The sequence below is a fragment of the Sphaerodactylus townsendi genome, linkage group LG01, assembly GCF_021028975.2.
Source record: "Sphaerodactylus townsendi isolate TG3544 linkage group LG01, MPM_Stown_v2.3, whole genome shotgun sequence".
NCBI lineage: Eukaryota > Metazoa > Chordata > Lepidosauria > Squamata > Sphaerodactylidae > Sphaerodactylus > Sphaerodactylus townsendi.
Window position 1 is genome coordinate 79292046 of NC_059425.1, and position 19412 is coordinate 79311457.

At 40.4% G+C, this 19412-nt stretch overlaps 1 protein-coding gene across 3 annotated transcripts in view; it reads right to left on the minus strand.

Moving 5' to 3' along the window:
- The window catches only part of CNST (consortin, connexin sorting protein), a 73919-nt gene that overhangs the window by 34747 nt on the left and 19760 nt on the right, over nt 1-19412 (minus strand). For 2 of the 3 annotated variants that reach the window (XM_048484786.1, XM_048484770.1), the window contains exons 3-4: nt 18108-18503; nt 2614-2795 (exon numbers count right to left, since the gene is read on the minus strand). In XM_048484786.1, the coding sequence (XP_048340743.1) occupies nt 2614-2795; nt 18108-18471 (546 nt within the window). In that variant the 5' untranslated portion in view covers nt 18472-18503. The remainder of the gene's footprint in view (nt 1-2613; nt 2796-18107; nt 18504-19412) is intronic. The other variant, XM_048484776.1, reaches the window with a different exon arrangement.

Sequence of the window (19412 nt, forward strand, 5' to 3'; positions counted from 1 at the left end):
TGTAGTGATTGCATTTGGAACACCCTCTCCTGTCAGGCTTTTTTGGCATCTACCTAATTTTCTTTTAAGTGCCAAGCTAAAACATTACTTTTCACCAGGCTTTTAACCAGGGGGCTTTATCTTTTAAATGTTTTTTGTTTTGCTTCTGGCCTGAGGATCATTTCATCTGCATTACTTCAGGCTGCTGTTGTTATGCCAGGGTTCCTTTGAACACTGTTAGCCTTTTCTAGGGGCTTGTTTTAATGCTTTAATATCTTAGGCCCCTTCCGCACACGCAAAATAATGCATTTTCAAACCACTTTCACAACTGTTTGCAAGTGGATTTTGCCATTCCACACAGCTTCCTGAAAGCAGTTTGAAAGTGCATTATTCTGCATGTGCGGAATGAGCCTTAGTTTCATTGTATTCACTTTATTGTTTTATTTATGCACATATTATATTTACATTATATTATCTTAGTTTTATTGTTTTATTCTCTCTGGTGTCAACCACTTTAAATCAGGTCTCTGAAAAGGTGGCATATATGTTTTCTAAATAAAAATAAATTGATTTCTGGAAAATATAGCTTCAATACCTACATACTTCTACATACTACATACTTCTAAAATGCCATTTCATATCTCAGACCAAGTTCTTGAAGTTGTTTTGTATACAAACTTCGATCCACGAGAGTTTTGCTGTGGGTGCAAGGATTTCCATTGTTACCAGGCCAATCTATGGTGGATCAAAGGGATCCCTGTGGAATACAGTGGCCTCTCTACCACCTCAGCCAATCTCTGGGGTGCCTAGCAGCGCAGTGCCAAAATGGGGGAGCCTATTTTGGGCATTGGCTCAGTGTACCTAGAAGGAAAAAGACCTTTGTCTGGACTTGTCTCCCTCCAAAGCAACTTTCATAATGCTCTCTCACATCCTTCCTGACAAGATCAGGACAATTTTTGTTGTCCTTCCCAGGAAGGGCAGGAAATCTCTTAGTCTAGGGCAGGGGTCTGCAACCTGCGGCTATCCAGATGTTCACGGACTACAATTCCCATCAGCCCCTGCCACCATGCCAATTGACCATGGTGGCAGGGGCTGATGGGAATTTTAGTCCATGAACATCTGGAGAGCCGCAGGTTGCAGACCCCTGGTCTAGGGAGACTAAGGATCATTCTGCATAACCCTGAGAGTCAATTTTTCTGCATAAGAAGCCGACTCTCCCAATAGACAGTGTTCAGTATCTCTGGAATCTCTCTTGTCTGTGATACTGTTCCATCATGCTTTTCAGCCAGAGCTAAGCGCAGATCACTCAATTCTGTTCATTGGACTACTCTGCTCCAAGATCAGGTGACTATAACTTTTATTGTCCATCCCCATATATTCCTCATCAATTTCAGACCTACCTCCTAACAGCTGTTTATATCCTAGGACTGTGTGTATGTTCTGCTGCTTTTATTATGTGCTTGTGTACTATTATCCCTCAATAAAAACTGTTACATGTTAGTCGCTCTCCTGTGAGTTTCTTTTGAAAACTGACTCGTATACATAGGCAATCAAGGTCTCGTGTTGCTCAGCCTTTTGCTCCTGCTAATTCCCCCCTCTAAAAGGGAGGGACTTCCCATGACTTCAGGTAACATCCATAGAGCAAAATTTTCTCAGCTCTCCCCACCAATGACAGTCCAATAATTCTCCAAAAATTCTGATCCTGGAGACAGATGACAGCACCACCCCTTCCCGGAGCATGGTTTCAGGTGGCATTTTGGGCTGGTGAAAGGCAGGAAAGTCACAACATAAAATGTATGAAAAAAACCCCTGAAATTCACTTGTCAGTCACAATTTAGACTCCTAGGCTCATTCCGCACATGCAGAATAATGCACTTTCAAACTGCTTACGGTGCTCTTTGAAGCTGGGCGGAATAGTAAAATCCACTTGCAAACAGTTGTGAAAGTGGTTTGAAAACGCATTATTTTGCGTGTGCGGAAGGGGCCCTAGATATATGATGTCCATCTCTTTAAAAGAGCGAATTCCATATTTCCAGCTTTGTTTTGTTACAGTGCTATCCTGAGGCCGGAAGGCTGAACAGGAGATGGCATGACTTTATCACTGGCATAAATACCACTTGCACCAGCGAAGGGGCATTTATGCTGGGGTGGAGGCATTTAGGCTGACACCAGGTAGCTATGCAGCAGTATGATGCTCAAGGGTCAGCACCACTGCAGCATCAGCACCTTTCTGGCACAGGAGGAGTGTGCTGGGGGTCAGCTTCAATTGGCTTCCTGAGCCCTTTCTACCTGGGAAAGCCTCCATTTGCCAGTGCAGACTTATGCCGTCAAGAAGGTAGGCACAGCCCATGGAGATGCATACAGGAGTTCCATAGGGGTTGAGAGAATGTCTCTGTTGGCTTGTTGGCCATGGTGCAGCAAGTATGTTTGAAGGTGGCAGGGTCGCACCATCCCCAGCTGCTCTCCCCCTGCTCCCCGTAACTGCACCACCTGTTGTTTAGCTTGAACTCTCTCCATAGGAATACATGAAATTTTATACAGTAGGCATTTCAATTCCATGCAAAATCTTCCTTACATACTAGGATATTTACACTGTAAAACAAAAATCCCAGAAAAATTAATTGTTTTCAATACCTGATGGAGACACAGGGGCAACACTCTTGAATCCATCTGTTCAAATGTTTCTCGAAGAAGAGAGATGAGAGTCTGCAGAGTTTGTGTTGCATCCTTTTGGGAACAAATTGCATTTGTTTTATCTCCATCCTCCTCCTGCATACGACCTGTTGTTGTAACATCTATCTTCTTTTGCTTTGCCACTGAAGTGTCCAAAGAAAGAACATTTTTTAAAAAACTAAAATTTACTAGGTACACTTAAAAAGTTGAATAATGTGACAGGAACTAGTAAGACATGGTTATTTATTTTACTTTTTCTCTCTCTCCAATGAGGCCCCAACATAGCTTACAAAGCATTAAAAGACAATTTAAACAAACAAACAGCAAAATATTGTTGAAGGGTTTCACGGCCGGATTCGACTGGTTCTGATGGGTTTTTCGGGCTATGTGGCTGTGGTCTGGTGGATTTTGTTGCTAACGTTTTGCCTGCATCTGTGGCTGGCATCTTCAGAGGTGTATCACAGAGAAAAGTCTGATACACCTCTGAAGATGCCAGCAGGCGAAACGTTAGGAACAAAATCCACCAGACCACGGCCACACAGCCCGGAAGACCCACCGGAAACAGCAAAATAACCACATCCTGGATAAGGCTTATGATTTGAGCTCTTGACAAGTTCATCCAATCTGAAAAGAAATCGTACTGGTTTACTCAAGTATGTACTATAACACAGCTGAAGATAAAGCAATAGTACACATAATACCCTGTTTCCCTGAATATAAGACATCCCCTGAAAATAAGATGTAGTAGAGGTTTTGCTGAAGTGCGAAATATAAGGCATCTCCTGAAAGTAAGACGTAGCATAGTTTTTGTTTGGAAGCATGCCCGACGAACACAGAAAAATAAGTCATCCCTGAAAATAAGACATAGCGCATCTTTGGGAGCAAAATTTAATATAAGACACTGTCTTATTTTCGGGGAAACACGGTAGTAATGTTCTAAGGTTCCTAAGATTTCGCATTGCCAATAAAATGGTAATGTAAGAATACCCAAGCTACAAATAGTAAACTACTTCCAAGCACTTTATTTACTTCTCCCTTTTTCCCCGCAAATTGTGTTAAAATGGAAAAGTTGTGAAAAATCATTGAGTAGGGTATAGCAACACAAATTATATATTTCTTCAGTTTAATATTTTAAAAAAAATCAATATGCAGCATTGCTGTTTATGGGTAAAAGATTAGGATGCTACAAAAGAACTATCCCAAACAAATACTACATAATTTTTATTTAACTTTTACTATAAGAGCTCCAATCCAGGCGGGGTGGGGGTTAAATCTGCTCGTGGGAGTGGTGGGCAGCCATGCTGGTAGATTTGCCCTACCCAGGGCACTTGCCCCGTGAGGGGTGAAACTGCCAGTGAGAGGCCATTGCAGTTATTTGAATCCCACCACTGCATTAGGGGCATTATGCTGGTAGCTGGGCATTCAGAGTTACACAGTCCTTTTGGTTGGCGTAAGTCTGTTAAACCCAATATGGGCTCCTGGGCGGCAGGGAGGCTTTGACGCTTTGGAAGCCTTCCTGCACCACCATGTAGCCTCTTTGAGAGCAGTGGAATGGCACAGCTACAGCACTACAGCCAGCCTCTTGTAGTCTTGGATGGGATTGCCTGTTCCTTTTCTAATGACTGCTTCTAAGATCTGGGGAAAATGGTACTCTAAATCTAAATCCAAAATCTAAATCTAAATCTAAAATGGCACTCCAAAAATTTTTCAAGGGCGTTCCTTTGACCTCCTGTTGCCTCCGCGCCGTGAGAATTCGCCGGCGGAGGCTTAAGGCCGCTATGCATGCATCTGCGGGCCCAGCGCAGCAGAGGTCGGGTAACGGCAGGCGGCTCTCATGGAGTCGCTTGAAGCTCGTTCACCTTGTCGCTGCCGCTTCGCTGGTCGTTGAAGCCTTCATGCCCATGCTGCCCTTCGACCTCCAGGGGTCGGAGGACAGCGGGCAGGGCTTCGATGGCCAGCAGGCTAATTTACGGGACAAGGTGAGTGGACGGCCAGGAGATTAGCGTCGGTGGCGCTGCTCGCATCAAGGCCACTGGAAGACGCTTCAACAACAACCCTTTAAAGGTTAGTTGTTTAGGGCGCCTGACGCCGCCTGAGAGCAAAGAAGTTAGGTCGGCGCTGCTGCATTGCAGCAGCGCCGCCTGTGCGAACGGCGGCCTGGGGGCGGCGTTTTTACCGCCCCCAGGCCGTCGTTTTTGGCCCATGCGGAAAGGGCCAAGGAAGTTTTTTCCCCACCTCTTAAGAAGCCTGTCTAAAGTCTTTTCTGGATTTGACAACAATCTGAACAATACATCAAAGGTTATGGTCCTGTCAAAACAAAACTTACAAGAATAAATCCCACGTGTTATAATTAATTAGCTTCAATAACTCATATGTCTAATAAAGGTATTCTCTCAACTCCAGGTTCAATATTGTATAAACACTCCAGACATTAAATTACAATTTATAAGAAAACTCACAGTTTGAGAAATGGGTTGCCAATAGCTCTTGTTACACCTCGCTAAAACTATTCCCTTTATTTACAAAACATTAGGAGTATATGTTTGTCATGAAACTCCTGATTATATCCACAAATTGGAAAGCATTTCATGAACCAATAGGAAACACATTTTGATCTTTCATATAGACAAATCCACCTTTTATTTCTCCACACGTTAAGAGAAATGCACTAGAAGTTCTACGCAAAATGCTATTGAAGAAACAGCTTCTAAAATTGAAATAGCAAAAAAGCCTTCTGCCTCTTCAAGCCTAGTACAACAGAATATGGAATATTATGGTAGCAGATAATTTTTTTATGCTGTTAAAGGCAATGGAAAACTCTGCTTGTAGCTCCCATTTCCAGGAAATGTGTCTCCCTTTATGCTATACTCCATGTCAAATGTTGATTTAAGCAAAAGCCAAGCCAAGCTAAACCTTATATATACAATTTAAAAATCATGCAAACACCACCAGTTTCCCCCTATGCAACTTAACTTTATTATGAAAAGCTGTGTCATAAATACTTTGTGGTTTTGAATATTGTAACAGATAGATCTATTCACAGATTTTATTGTATTTACATCTTTGTTTTATGAGAGCAAGAAGTTAGTCAACTAACTTTCTGAACTTGTGACAATATAACCTGCAATTATCCTGTTGAAAAAAATATATAAAAGCATTCTCAATTTAGGGCTGAAGTAAGTTTGCTGCACTCTTCATCTGAATCAGCCCTGAATATTCTGGAACAGTGGTGTAAGTGGTACTTCTAGTTCAGCTTGATCAACGCTATTTCAGGGTGAAAAGGGACAACAGCCAGAGTTTAGTTAGAGATGGAATCAACAGATTATCTGCAAAAGAATAGCCTTCTATTTATGGCAGTGGGTGACCTTTATGACATTTCTGCCATACCCAAATAACATTCTTGCCTCTGGGAAGCGTCTTTGTTTCAAAGCGCTGCCATATCTCAGAATATCTCTTACATATTTCAAAACAAGTATACTAACTCAAAAGTTAACTATAATTCAGTGCTTAGCATTTTAACACACACTTTGAATGAAAAATATTTTTCTTTGAAAAGTTGATGCAATGTTAATACTATATGAACCAATACATTTCTGCAACCGTTTTCTCCAAAGCTAATGTTGTATGAATCACAGTGGCGAAGCTCCCATGGGGACATCCGGGGACGATTGACCCGGGTGTGCCCCATGGGAGTCACGTGGGGGACGCAAAACCATCCCAGCGCTCCCCCTCTGGCTGATCTCCGGTCGTCCTCCCCTTCTCCTTGTCTGCTCCCTTGTCCTCATCGCAGCCTCCTCCTTGCCTGCTTGTCTTGATCCCTTGGCTGCTCTCGCTCACTCTGGCTCATTCCGCACATGCAGAATAATGCACTTTCAAACTGCTTTCAGTGCTCTTTGAAGCTGTGCGGAATGGCAAAATCCACTTGCAAACAGTTGTGAAAGTGGTTTGAAAACGCATTATTTTGCGTGTGCGGAAGGGGCCTCTCATTCACTTTCAGTTTTGATTTTGCCTCATGAGGGAGGGGGGTGAAAAAAGGCTGGGATAGAGCCAGCCGAGCCAGAAGAGTGGAGAAGAGATTGTGCATGCCCTTCTGAAACTTGCATTGGTAAGTTTTAAAAGAAAATAAAAGGTGTTCTTTTAGTTTCAGTTTCACAGGGGCTTCACTAGGGGGCTAATAAAAACAAAAGCTAGTTTGTGGCTTTTACCTGTTTTCTTCCAGTGTAAGCACAGTATTATATCTCTAAATTGCATTTGCATGAGATCTTTAATGCACTGAATATGAAAATAATCATTTCATAGGTTTAGGTAATGGTTTAGCACTATAAAACTGCATTATACAAACTGCATTATACAAACAGCACACAAGCAGCATGAATTTTGGAGATTCAGAATCTGCCGAGTTTACAAAATAATCTCATAAATGCTAGAATGCATCCAGCCATGAAACTTGAACAATTGAACTGTAAAGTTTTAATTAGTAGTTTTTAAACATTATGCATAAGCCATATAGTTAAAAAAATGCATATACGTGTATGTGATATAAGTGTTGCATACTTGATTCCACTTGAAAAAGATCTATCTTTAAGATTTTCAGTCTTCCCCCTTGCTATTTTAGTTACTGTGGATATTTTGTTTTTGGTATAGTTTTTGGCATATAATGTTATAATACCATGTTTCTCAAAAGTAAGTGCATAATGTAGTTTTTCACTATAGATAGTGGAATGAATAGTTAGCTAAGGGTTCCAGCCTCCAGGTGGTGGCTGGAGATCTCCTGGAATTACAAATGATTTCCAGGTACAGAGATCAGTTCACCAGGAGAAAATGGCAAATTTGTATGGTAGATTTTGCATTGCACTCCACTGAAATCTGTCCTCTCTCTGAACCCCCTTTCCTCAGGTTTCACCTTAAAAATCTCCAGGTATTTCCCAGTCTGGAGCAGGCAACCCTAGTTCTGTACAGTGTAGCATGTTTTAATAATAGCTATATCTTCAATGTTAGTGATGTCTAAATTGTAAACAAAGGAGCCTAGAAAGAAGGAGCAGGGGACACAAACACATAGCTGTGCATCTGGGATTGTAGAGAGTGATGTGTTGGAATGCTTGAACTCCCCACAGTAAACTCTCTGAGGTTCAACAAAAAGGCATAGAGGCCAAAATCTGATGTTGCCTTGGCTACCCAGGCTGATGAATGCTCACTATATAAATTTTAAAAAATACATAAGCCCACTTTCCCTCTCTCTCTCTGGGAAGAACATTTGGGTCATCCAGGGATTACTTTGGGCTGCACCCTTAGCAATTAGAGGACAAATCTGCAGTGTTTGGAGTTCTTGTAGATACAAGTGTGAAATAGGCATTCAGAGAAAGATGGAAATTCAGACTTGTACTGTGGCTTATTTGGGCAGGTTTGATATTAATCCAAATTGGCTATTCTTTCTGGCAATGCTTGGGAGAAATGCAAAGGAATGAGTGGAGGGTAATAAAACGTTATTCACAGCAGTAATGAAACATTTTGAAAGCATTTTAAGTCGTGTGACCCTTAAAATACTTTTAAGTGTTATAACAGTTGTTAAACATTTTGAAAGCATTTTAAAAATGTTGTCAATTTTTAAAATCTCTGCTGTGTGCCATGGCCCATTCAGATTTGTGAGTTGATAAATGTTCTATAATGTGATGGTGGCTTTGAGATGACTTGGTGCAAAAAAATCATTCTTTGGTTGTAGTGGGGGAGGGTGGCCTTTGGTCATGGGGTGGCTGCCGGGGGGGGGGGCGGGGCGGGGCGCAAAACTCAGATTTTGTCCCGGGGTTCCATTTTCCCTAGCTACGAGTTTGATGAATCAGCACAGCTTAGGTTGAGACAATTCCAAGGCATACTGGGTAAAATTCAGAGTTCATCAATGTAACTATCAAAATGTAACTACTGCCTAAGTCACTACTGGCAAGCTTATCAACAACAAAAAGTCAGTGCATAAAACAGAACAATTCAAACTGTTAACAAAACAGAGACAATCTTCTATACAGACAATTTCTGTCATAGGGAACATTTTTCCAATATTATTTTTAACTTGGAGGTCTCTTGTCAATTGAACCAGAGGAAATACTAAGGATGTTATTGCATTAGCAAAATTTAGAGCAAAACACCAGGACAACCCTGGTCAAGGTTGTGATCTGCAGTTTAATATTAAATTGTACCAACAAAGCTTAACAAAAGAGCATAAACTGGTATAGGGGTCTGTTGGAAACTATATCAAGATCTGAGAAGAAGCTTATTGTTTAGTTTTTTTTAAAAAAAACAGAATATTATGTACTAGATGGCTTGTAGGAACACACATATCCAGTCCCTATTTTGGCAACAGAAGACTGCGGGGTAGGCATTTAAAATCTATAAATAAAGTATTATCTGAATTCTGCATACTAGTAGAAGCTAAATTCCCACAAAGTCATTTCCCTTGTGGGAACAGCATATATATTCCAAGCTAAGCTCCAGGATGACTGTTCCATAACCTGACTGAAAATAAATAACATTGGTTAAGACATTTTATGTTTCTAGCCAGAAGTTCACAATCAAATTATATATTTTCAGAATTACCAGACACACTGGAGAACATTAACGTTAAGAAACTTATTGGAGAACTGGTGCCCTGTTTGCTGAACATTCTCTGGAATATAGAACAAAACATCTCATCGTAATACATTGTTCTCCAGGCCTGCCCCCTGTGGAGGTTCTATCTTACTTGTTTCTTTTGATTGGAATTCTACATCTAATCTTTCTAAAATTTCTAAAGGAATTTTCATCTCTAGGTGGTCTTTTACCTGGAGACTAAAATTTATTTTGTTTCATGTCACAGACATTTAGTAATAACAAAACTGCGCACAGGCTAAACAAGACAGTGTGTATAAGCCAATTTGTGCAAATTAAGTAGAACACTTTTTGGTGCTACACTGCTCTTGTATTAAAGTTTATTGAATGAAATTATGTATATTATTACTCATTAACTTTATATCATATAATTAAGTATTGCACAACAACCATGTAATTCTACTTGCAAAATGGACATATTGAAGAAGACTCTTTAAGGCTCGAGACAGCTTTAATCTTCTGGGAATCTGTTTACGTTCATGGTTGTTATAATTTTATGTACAGGAGACATATACTTGTACCTATTGGAGAATACAAACTGCTTAGCTAGGAGAAGCAGTCAATTGGAATGGATTAGAGTGGACATTCCTTCTCTTTAGTCTGGTTCATGGATAAACTGGAGTCCAATACAGGGACAGCATCTATTTCTCACTTTGCCTGTCCCTCCCGCAAATTAATGAATACCTACTATACACTTTGAGATATTTCTGGATAAGCCATGTAAAAAACTCTCAAGAAGGCAAAGACAGTTCCATGTTTATAATATAACTTTGCAATATCTGGTTTAACCGTCAGATTTAAAAGATTTGGTGACAGAAAATTCCTATTCTGCTCAATGTGTTATTAAAAATGGTCATTTTTTTTCCTGTTAAACTTATATCATCTTTGTTTTGCTACATAAAGTATATGCAACTATGTGCTGATTTCTGCGTCAACATTTCAGCTGGTACAATTTTGAACTGTGTGGAAATATCCATCCTTTACAATAGGATCTTCAAATAGTGATAAGAAATGTAAGAATCTCACTTGAATGTTGCATGCACATTATTTTAATAATTTTTTTTACTTAGGTTGCAGTAAAATAGTTTGACTGGAGTACACATTGTAGAAACATTTAAAATGTGTCATAGTGTAACCTCAGCTTGTGGGTTCTGTGGGGCAGTACTTGGAAGGAGTTGCAAAGAACCAAATTTAAACAAAACAGTTTACTTTACTTAACAAAAAACACTTTTAAAACATTTAACATTTACACTTTGCAGTCCTGTTAAGTTTGCATTTTCAAGTCCTTATTTACAGTCTACTGATATTGCCAAGTCCAATTCTTCTTTGCTGGTGGTTGGTTTTGAAGACTTCTGAGGCTTGGTGAATGGGCTTCAAGATGATGAAGGTTCCCAGAAAACTCTCACCATTTACATACACAAAAACCCTGAAACAATAAATTCTAACATTTACAATATAGCAAAAAAATAAACTCCCTTCCCACTAGTTCCCCACAACATTGCAGTTACCTTTAACAAGGTGTTAAGGGCTTAATAAAATCAATCAAGGTCCCAGCCTGGTAGTCTCGCTTCCTCCAACCTCATGAGTTCTGCAGCATTCTACTTCATTTCAGACTCCACCCCTTTCTGGGTCATCCCATTTCATGTCCACAGGGGTTACAATAGCTGCTGAACAGCACATGTTAATTTCATAACTGATCACATGCTGCTACACCTTAGATGGAAATATATATGAAGTCATAGCAAGCATTCAGTCTGAAGAAGTCAACAACTCCGAACACATGCACACCACTAACAGCACATTCCTTGTATATCTTCAATTGAGTCAAGAATTTCCTGTTGTGGTACCCTGATGCAGAGTAGACTGTTCTGTAAATTAACCTTCATAGTACAGCCACCTTTAAGTAGAGTGCCAACCTCCAGGTGGGGTCTGGAGATCTCCTGGAATTACAATAGATCTCCACACGACAGAGATCAGTTCCCCTGGAGAAAATGGCTGCTGTGGAGGATGGACTCTATGGCTTTATACCCTGCTGGGAACCCTCCCCTTCCCAGGCTCCACCCCTAAATCTCAATGAATTTCCTCCATTGAAGTTGGCAGCCCTAACTTCAAGCTTGACTGTGTGGTGAGAAGGGAGATGTGGAGAATCTCTAGTCCAAGCGAATTTGCTTGGTAGGTTAGCAAAACACAAAATTACAAAACTCAGGAGTAGGAGTTCTCACACCTCAGGTTTCATTGCTGCCACCAGCTCCTTTCCACTACCTAACCAGTCAGATGGCCACTAACCTGGATAGCTTTAAAAGGGGCTTGGACAGATTTATGGAGGAGAAGTCGATTTTTGGCTACCAATCTTGATCCTCCTTGATCTGAGATTGCAAATGCCTTAGCAGACCAGGTGTTCGGGAGCAGCAGCAGCAGAAGGCCATTGCTTTCACATCCTACATGTGAGCTCCCAAAGGCATCTGGTGGGCCACTGCGAGTAGCAGAGTGCTGGACTAGATGGACTCTGGTCTGATCCAGCAGGCTCTTTCTTATGTTCTTAATCTGAAGTAACATTGCACAGGACTGCAATTTTTTCCTTTAGCTGTTTAGGTGTTCAACAAACCATTCTCCTACATTGAGCGTGCACATCTTAAAATATAACTTATAAATATTTGGCTTAGCCTGATAAGTTAGATATACTTCCATATTAAGAGAGCAAGAGAACTAGAGATGCAGGGGTAGGGAGAAAAGACCCCCCTCCCCCCGCCCCAGAAAACACTTACATCTTGGGTGTTAAGAACCCAGTCCTACCTATGGGGGTGTCATATTTTGTAATATATAGAATTACTAGAAGCAGGATATGCATTTTCTGTTATGGTTAAATGTACAAATAGTTTTTAGGTTTAATCTTAGTTATGTTTACATTTTGTGTATTAGAACTCTATATTTAGCTTAGCTGTAAGAAAGTATTTTTTTAAGACACTCAGATCTGAAGAGTGCTTAAAGAGGTCATATTTAGCCTGTTGCAAAGCAAAAGAAACCATGCCTGATGTTCTTAACTGTGAACAGGAATAACACTGATCAAATGTAGCATCTCCAAGTGCTTTCAACATGAATGGTTACTTATACTCAAAATAAAGCCCCCATTCAGATGTTCAAAGAATGTACATTCTATGGTTGTAGACAGGAGAGGGATTGTACCTACTGGACCCATTCCAAGCATCTGCAGATAAGACAAATGTCTACAGAGAGCCTTATGGGACTAATCTTTGTGTATATATCAGGATCCTGCCTTCTGGAGCCCTGTAGCACACACAATGATGCAGATAGGGTTCCATGAAGACATTAATTTGTACATAGAGGTTCCTAAGGACTGCACCAGCAGACATGAGCCCAATCCCTTCTAAACATGTATAGTTTGAACAACTAAACATGGTTCGTATCGTGGTCAAGTATTACCCCCCAAATGGGCAGCAACTGGTTGTGCAGGGATATCTTTCAGAAACTCAGACAGTAACAAATGTCTTTTAGGGACAGACATTCTGAAACCAGCTGGGTGTGTGAGGAATGCAGTGTTTCAAAGCAGGTTGGAAGAGTAGATGAAAGACTATAAAGACATGGTGTTCATCTAGGAACATGCTGTCAGACTCTCGAACGTGGAAATAACAGAGACCGCAGGAAAGTCCAAAAGCAGTTTATTCCAGGTGATACGAAGAGTAACAATGTAAAGCAGGATCTGAGCTAGAGAGCTCAGATCCAGGACTTATATCCTTTACACACACACACACCGTTTCGCCCCATACCAAATGTCCACTACAGTTTCTACTACAAAGCTACAAAGAACCTGGGAACCTTTCACACCTCTTTGAAGATGGGCTGGTGCCAGGAGATTGCTAGGAATTCATTCTATCTAGCCAAGGTGAAAGACAACACTGCATTATTTTCCTTTATCAACAGCAGAATAGAAAAGTGCTTGCCACTTCAATCTCTGGGTGATTTATACTATGTAAATACAGCCCTGCCTTAACATGCCTACATACCTCAAAACAAACTTGACCTACCTCTATGTGTATGTTGTGACATCTTGTTTATTAGCTCTACAGATAATAATACATTCATTACAGGAAAGACATGAACTTTCTGCTTAGTAGTTCTCCCAACTATGTTGAACCATTTAGGACCCGTAAATAAAAGTCATGAGATAAGGTGACGTAGTCAAGAAGCTGCTAATATGTCTAGCAAGCTAGATATTTTACATACCTAAAAAGCATGTGACCACCATATTCACTATCAATGTGGCAGTGAAACCCAAAGACAAAGAAGAGGTTTTCACATGCTTGGGGAATTTTTTGAGTATACAGACATGCATTCATTTGTCAATCATAGAAGAAAATCCCCTGCATTGTACAACAGTGGCCACATCAGAACTGTACATGCTCACTGTCCTCCATGAGGCCCAGAATTTTTTGAGCTTTTGAGTGGTCAGCTGAAGGGAAGGAAATTAAAATTAGAAGGGTGCCGGAAGGGGAGATCAGGTTGATTTGCAGTGGTGGGATTCAGCAGCTTCGGCAGAACCAGTTGTTAAAATGTCTCTTGTAAACAACCTCTTGTTAAATTATTTAAATCCCACCACCGGAACCGGTTGTTAAATTATCTGAATCCCACCACTGCTCGATTGAGTTACAAATGGTCCTGAATAATATACGGTCTCAAGTGTTCTGATAACTTTGTAGCCAAGTATGATAAGGGGATTCAGATAAACAGAAAAACACATTTACTGAACACTGAAGTGATTATATCATGTAGCTGTGATGAGTTAGAAGCCCTATGAAACTTTACAGTGCAATTCTAAGGAGAGTTACTCTACCCTAAGCCTATTCATTTCAATGGACTTAGACTGGAGTAAGTCTGGATAGGATTGTGCTGTTGAAATTGCGATGGTACCATGGGCAATATTAGGCTCAGTGGATGCATTTGTTTGAAATCATAATTTCCACCTCTGCAAAAAAAAAAACAAAAAAACTCATACATGCCAAGGAAGGAAAGAGAAAATTATAGCTTGAGCTGTATTCATGTCCAGATTTAAGAGGCTTATGCTCACTTGTTCCTAAAGCTCAACTGCCAGCATTACGGTATACAGCTGTCAAGAGCTGAGCAGTCTCGCACTTTTTGCGTCTACTCAGACCCCTAGCTAATAAAATCTAAATGCTTCTGGAAGATCCTTACCCAGTGCATAGCAATTACATAACGTACTGTACTCATTATACTGGAATATATTTTGCATGACAAAGACTAGGTTTTTCTAAGAGTTATTAAATTAACCACCCAGTTTCATAGGCAACCACTTTCTGCAATTCATTTGCATGCTGTAAATTTTTTTCCAGCTGACCCAGAATAAATATTTGGCTATTTGAACAGGCTAAACAAATGTAACTACATGATAACTGTCTTGTATAGCAAACCTCAGCTCAGGAGATGATTTTACTTCTCCGCCATAAGACAAATATATTTATTTTCTTAAAATACATGAAAACAGAAATCCCACATATCGTGACAATTTCCCCCCCTGTAGAGTTTGTCCTTAGTGACAGAATTATTAATACCTCAGACTCTGCCTATTAACATTTTGAAGAAAATGCAGAATGTTTATATTGGAGCAGCCTAAATATCAAAGGTTAACTTGATTCTGAAATTATTCTATCTTAGGTGATCCAACATGGGCATGCATGTTGCTGTTGTTCTTGCAGCTCTTTTTCAGTTGAGGCATTTTAAAGCTCTCCTTATTAATATGTTATTATTAGTTGTTTATCATATACAAATATATAACAATATCATTATTTATTATATAATATATAATTATGTATAAGATTGTTTGGAGTCTATCAATCCTGCAATGGAGGACAGAAGTAGCTGTTGTTTTCCTCAAGTCTCTCTTGCAACATGTTTGCATGCAAATTGTTTCTATACTCTTGTCCACTGAAAGAGGACAGTTGAATTGTATATTAATCTGCTATTTCCTGGACTGCCTTCATTCTAGCGCCTTGGGGACAGAACTAGGTAAGTACTAGGATCCAAATGGAGCATTTTAGAACAAAGACAGTCTAGGAAATGGCAGATGAATTCACAAATATCCTGTCATTTTTCAGTGGAAAAGGGTATGTGTACATTACATGGGGTTTCAGAGATGGACTGGATATTCTGATCTAGTACCACTAGTATAGCTCACTGGTAGTTGTCATGTCCAAACTAGCTTCCAGTATTCTGCTATAAGACTTTCTAGTTTTTACCCCTATGGTTCATTGGCTTGGTACCCCTTTCTGACAATAGGATCCTTAGGCCACAATTTGTATTTTAATGAAAATTATTAACACATACCTAGTAGATGTTCCTGAGTTTCTGAAAAAGTGCTGTAATTCAGACCTTATTTCAGAAACTCTCTTGGGCCGTTTCCGCACGGGCGAAATATGACGTCGTGGAAACGGTAAAAGAACCGCCATAGCGAGAGCGTTCGCACGCGCAGCGGCGGAGGTGCGCATTCGCGCCGTCGCGGAAACGCTAAACCGGCGCGAAGACGCCGTATTCAGAAAACGCTTTAAACCACTCTTTTTCCCCCTGTGACGCATCGACGCCGCACTCGTGCGAACAGCCGCAAGGGAGCCGTCTTCAAAATGGCGACTGCCAGATGGCCAAGCTGGGTCACCTTTTCCCCCCACACACACACACGTTTGTCCCTGGTGCTTTCCCTGCATGGCCAAGCACCTTTCCCAGACCCATGCACTGGGACTGACAGTAGCTGGGAGGGGAGGCACTGACAGATGGGGGACGGGCAGGACATCAGGGCAGTCACGTTGTCCATCGCACTGCTGCGTGGGCATGACGTCGGGCCTGCACGGCTTCGCAAGTGCGCAGGCGCAACGTCGCGAGACGCCGCTTCCGCAGCGCTGCAGTGCGAACCGTCACATTTCTGCGGGGCTGCGGACGCCCGCAGCTCCGCCTGTCTGTGTGAACGCTTTTTTTCGTATGCGTCGCAATTTGCGACGTCATCGCGTCGCTGCTTTTGGCCGTGCGGAAACGGCCTGAATGAATGCTATAGCAACTCCAAGGTACCTGGATGATCCATCTTACCCTTGACCCTAGTTATAGGACAGAAAAGGCTTTGGTTTCTCTCTACCTGAAAATCAATAAAAGAAATGCCTTTACAATTTTCCTTAAGCTTTTAGTTGCCTTTTATAAGGTCAATTACTTGTACTGTTAAAGCACCTGGAGGTTGAAGTGTTGATTAAAGGATGGCACTAAAATGTTTTAGTCCTTTTAAAAATTTGATCATAAATTTGTTGTCAGAGATGATGAATCTACAAGCTGGAACAATCTGTGAGGTTCCATAAGATTAAGTATTACCCTGCTTTTCAATGTCCATGTAAGGCCTTTGAGATAGTCCATAGCTTTGGAGTTGGGAGTTATGAAAATGCTGATTTAAACAGATTTATTTAAGTACTACTCTAGAAGTTGTCTACCACAGCTACCAGGCAGTGGGCTAGGACAAAGTGACTGAGGGAAATGGGATGAAACTGAACCCAAGTAAGATGGAAATCACTCCTATTTTGAGATAATTGTGGAATACCCTCTTAAACAGTGCTAGAGAGGCTCCCATACCTATGGCCTTCTATAAGGATGTTAGATAAAGTTGTTTAGTTAGACTTAGATGGACAATGTGTAGCAACAATTCTGTTTTAGTTATGGCTCTTGTTCAGTTAGTTTAAATTTATTTGATTAAGCCATTTTACAGGTGCCTTTTTCTTAGGCAAAGGTAAGCTTCAAATAATTGAAATAAGCAAATGAAATCCTGAGCATTCTTCCTGACAGCACAAGGCCAAAGTTAGGACACACTCAGTGCACTTTATTAATTACGGTTATTGACTAGAGAAAATACAAATAAATAAATATGCTACAGGGTTAGGCTTAATGCATAAAACACTTTTACAAAACATTAATCTGTTAAAAATTTAAATACGCTAAGCAGTACCACAACAGTGAGGAGAAATCAAACTTTGTTTGATAATTATTATAACCAGTAATCTTGGTCCGGTTATTTCTGATCCTAGTTGCTAGCCAGGAGCACTTGGCAACTTTTATATGTTAGTTCCCAGTTCGTGTCTGATAGCAATGTTTTCAGTCTGTGTTTTCTCTGATTCAGAGGGCAATCTATGAGAATAGATTATAGTGGACCCTTCTGTACATGACTATAAATCTTGCACTCAAATAGGACATATCTCCTGTTGTTGTGTTCTCTTTTGGCAGATACAAGTCCAATCTTTGATGGGGACCTGGTGTATTTCCCTTCAGTGTATGCTGAGAGTAGAGCATTATAGCATAGAAGAGTAAAAGCTCTCCTGTACTTAGACTTGGTGAGGTTAAAAAGGTAAGACTTCAGGGTAAGCTTATTAAGTAAGGACTGATCAAAGCAAGGATCCAGTATCCTGTTAAGGTCATGCTGCCTTTCAACCTCTATGACCCTTAATTTGGCAAGTGCCTTAGGCCTAATATAATCCATAGCCAAGACTCTTTGATGAGAGAGACTATAATAAGCTAATTTCTTTGTTAGTGCTATTTACCAAGTGCTACATAATTATTTAGTCAAAAAAGCTGGTTAATTTTTTCAGGCAAAAAAGCCATTTTATCCAGAATATTAAGGCGGCAACCCATAGAGATATTGCATTTGTTAGCTCATAAGTAGATGCTCCCAAGTCAGAAAAGCTGTGAAAAACCAGTTCAGGAAATTCAACCAAAGCTATGCTACCTCCAAGAAAGCAAACTGTATGTTTAGGAATCAGTTGTACCTTTCTGGATGCAGCTTTTTGTTTTTCTTGAACTCCTGTTTTCAGGGATGCATATTTCTGGAATGAGCATTTCATCTGCACTGGAACTCCTGATCAGGTTATCACTTAAGGATTGTAAATGCAGGGATGCACAGACACCATTGTCCTCTCCTTCATTATTATTGATGCTGTCTTGCTCGACTATTCCCATCACTTTGTCCCTGCTTTTCAGGACTTCATGCTTGCTGCCATTCAGTGGGTTCTCATTTTCATCTGGTGAAGAAGTGTTTTTCACATGCGTGTCGGCATGAACCAGGTCTTGCACATTAACCTGCAGGTCATTTGGAGGAGGTTCCCCATCATCCATTAGAGCACTCCTATTCATTTATAGCCACTTTGTTGAAACAACTCTCAGTTCTAGAAAATAAAATAAAACAAAGTAATTATAGTATAAAAATTTAAATCCCACGGTGACCAGCCAGACTCAATTGAGATACATATGCAAAGAATGACAGTGTGGTTTTTTTAAAATCCTAGTTAAAATATCAGTAATATACTGCAGATTTCAGGCTGCCTCTGAGCCAGAGTTTGTGAGTCACCTTCAGTTACTGGTACTGAGAGGAGTCTTGGTTAGCATTAGCTTTGCTCAGTACCAGTGCCCATTTAACAGTAAACCATGATTAAGGCTGGGAGGAAGAAATTACCTCATGTCACAGGGAGAGGAGTTAAATAGCCTACCTCCCACCCCTGGCAATCTCATTTTAATCCTTTAAGGCACCAGAGGAGCATACAGAGTTCTTCTTCCTCCCCTTTCATCCAGTAGCAGAAGCTCTGCCACAGAATGTAATGTCTGAATGGGGATTGGAATTTAGGCTTTTGCACTCAAAATCCAACAGACTAACTAGTTACTGTATAATAGTGGCTCTCAATCCCTGCTTAAGTGTTACATTTGCAGGAAGTCAAAGGGAGGTAATGCAGAAGATAGTAGGAAAACCTGTACACTTCACTAGGAAGTTTAAGCAAATAATTCAATAAGACCATGCTGTAAAACCCTAATTACTTTTTTGCTTCTGAATTTTTTTGCTTTAGACACTTGCTTTTTAAAAATAACATTCTATACATGGTAGGGCAGGCCAAGCTTATGTGGAGAAAAACAAGTCTCTCTAAAACAGCTTTAATTTTGATATAAGACTTATATTATAAGTGATGCATTTGACGAAAATGGACATATGTACATGATTTCTCTAAAACAGCTAGATTTGAGTCTAGCAGCACCCTGGAGACCAACAAGATTTTTGGGTATAAGCTTTCAAGAGGTAAAGCTGT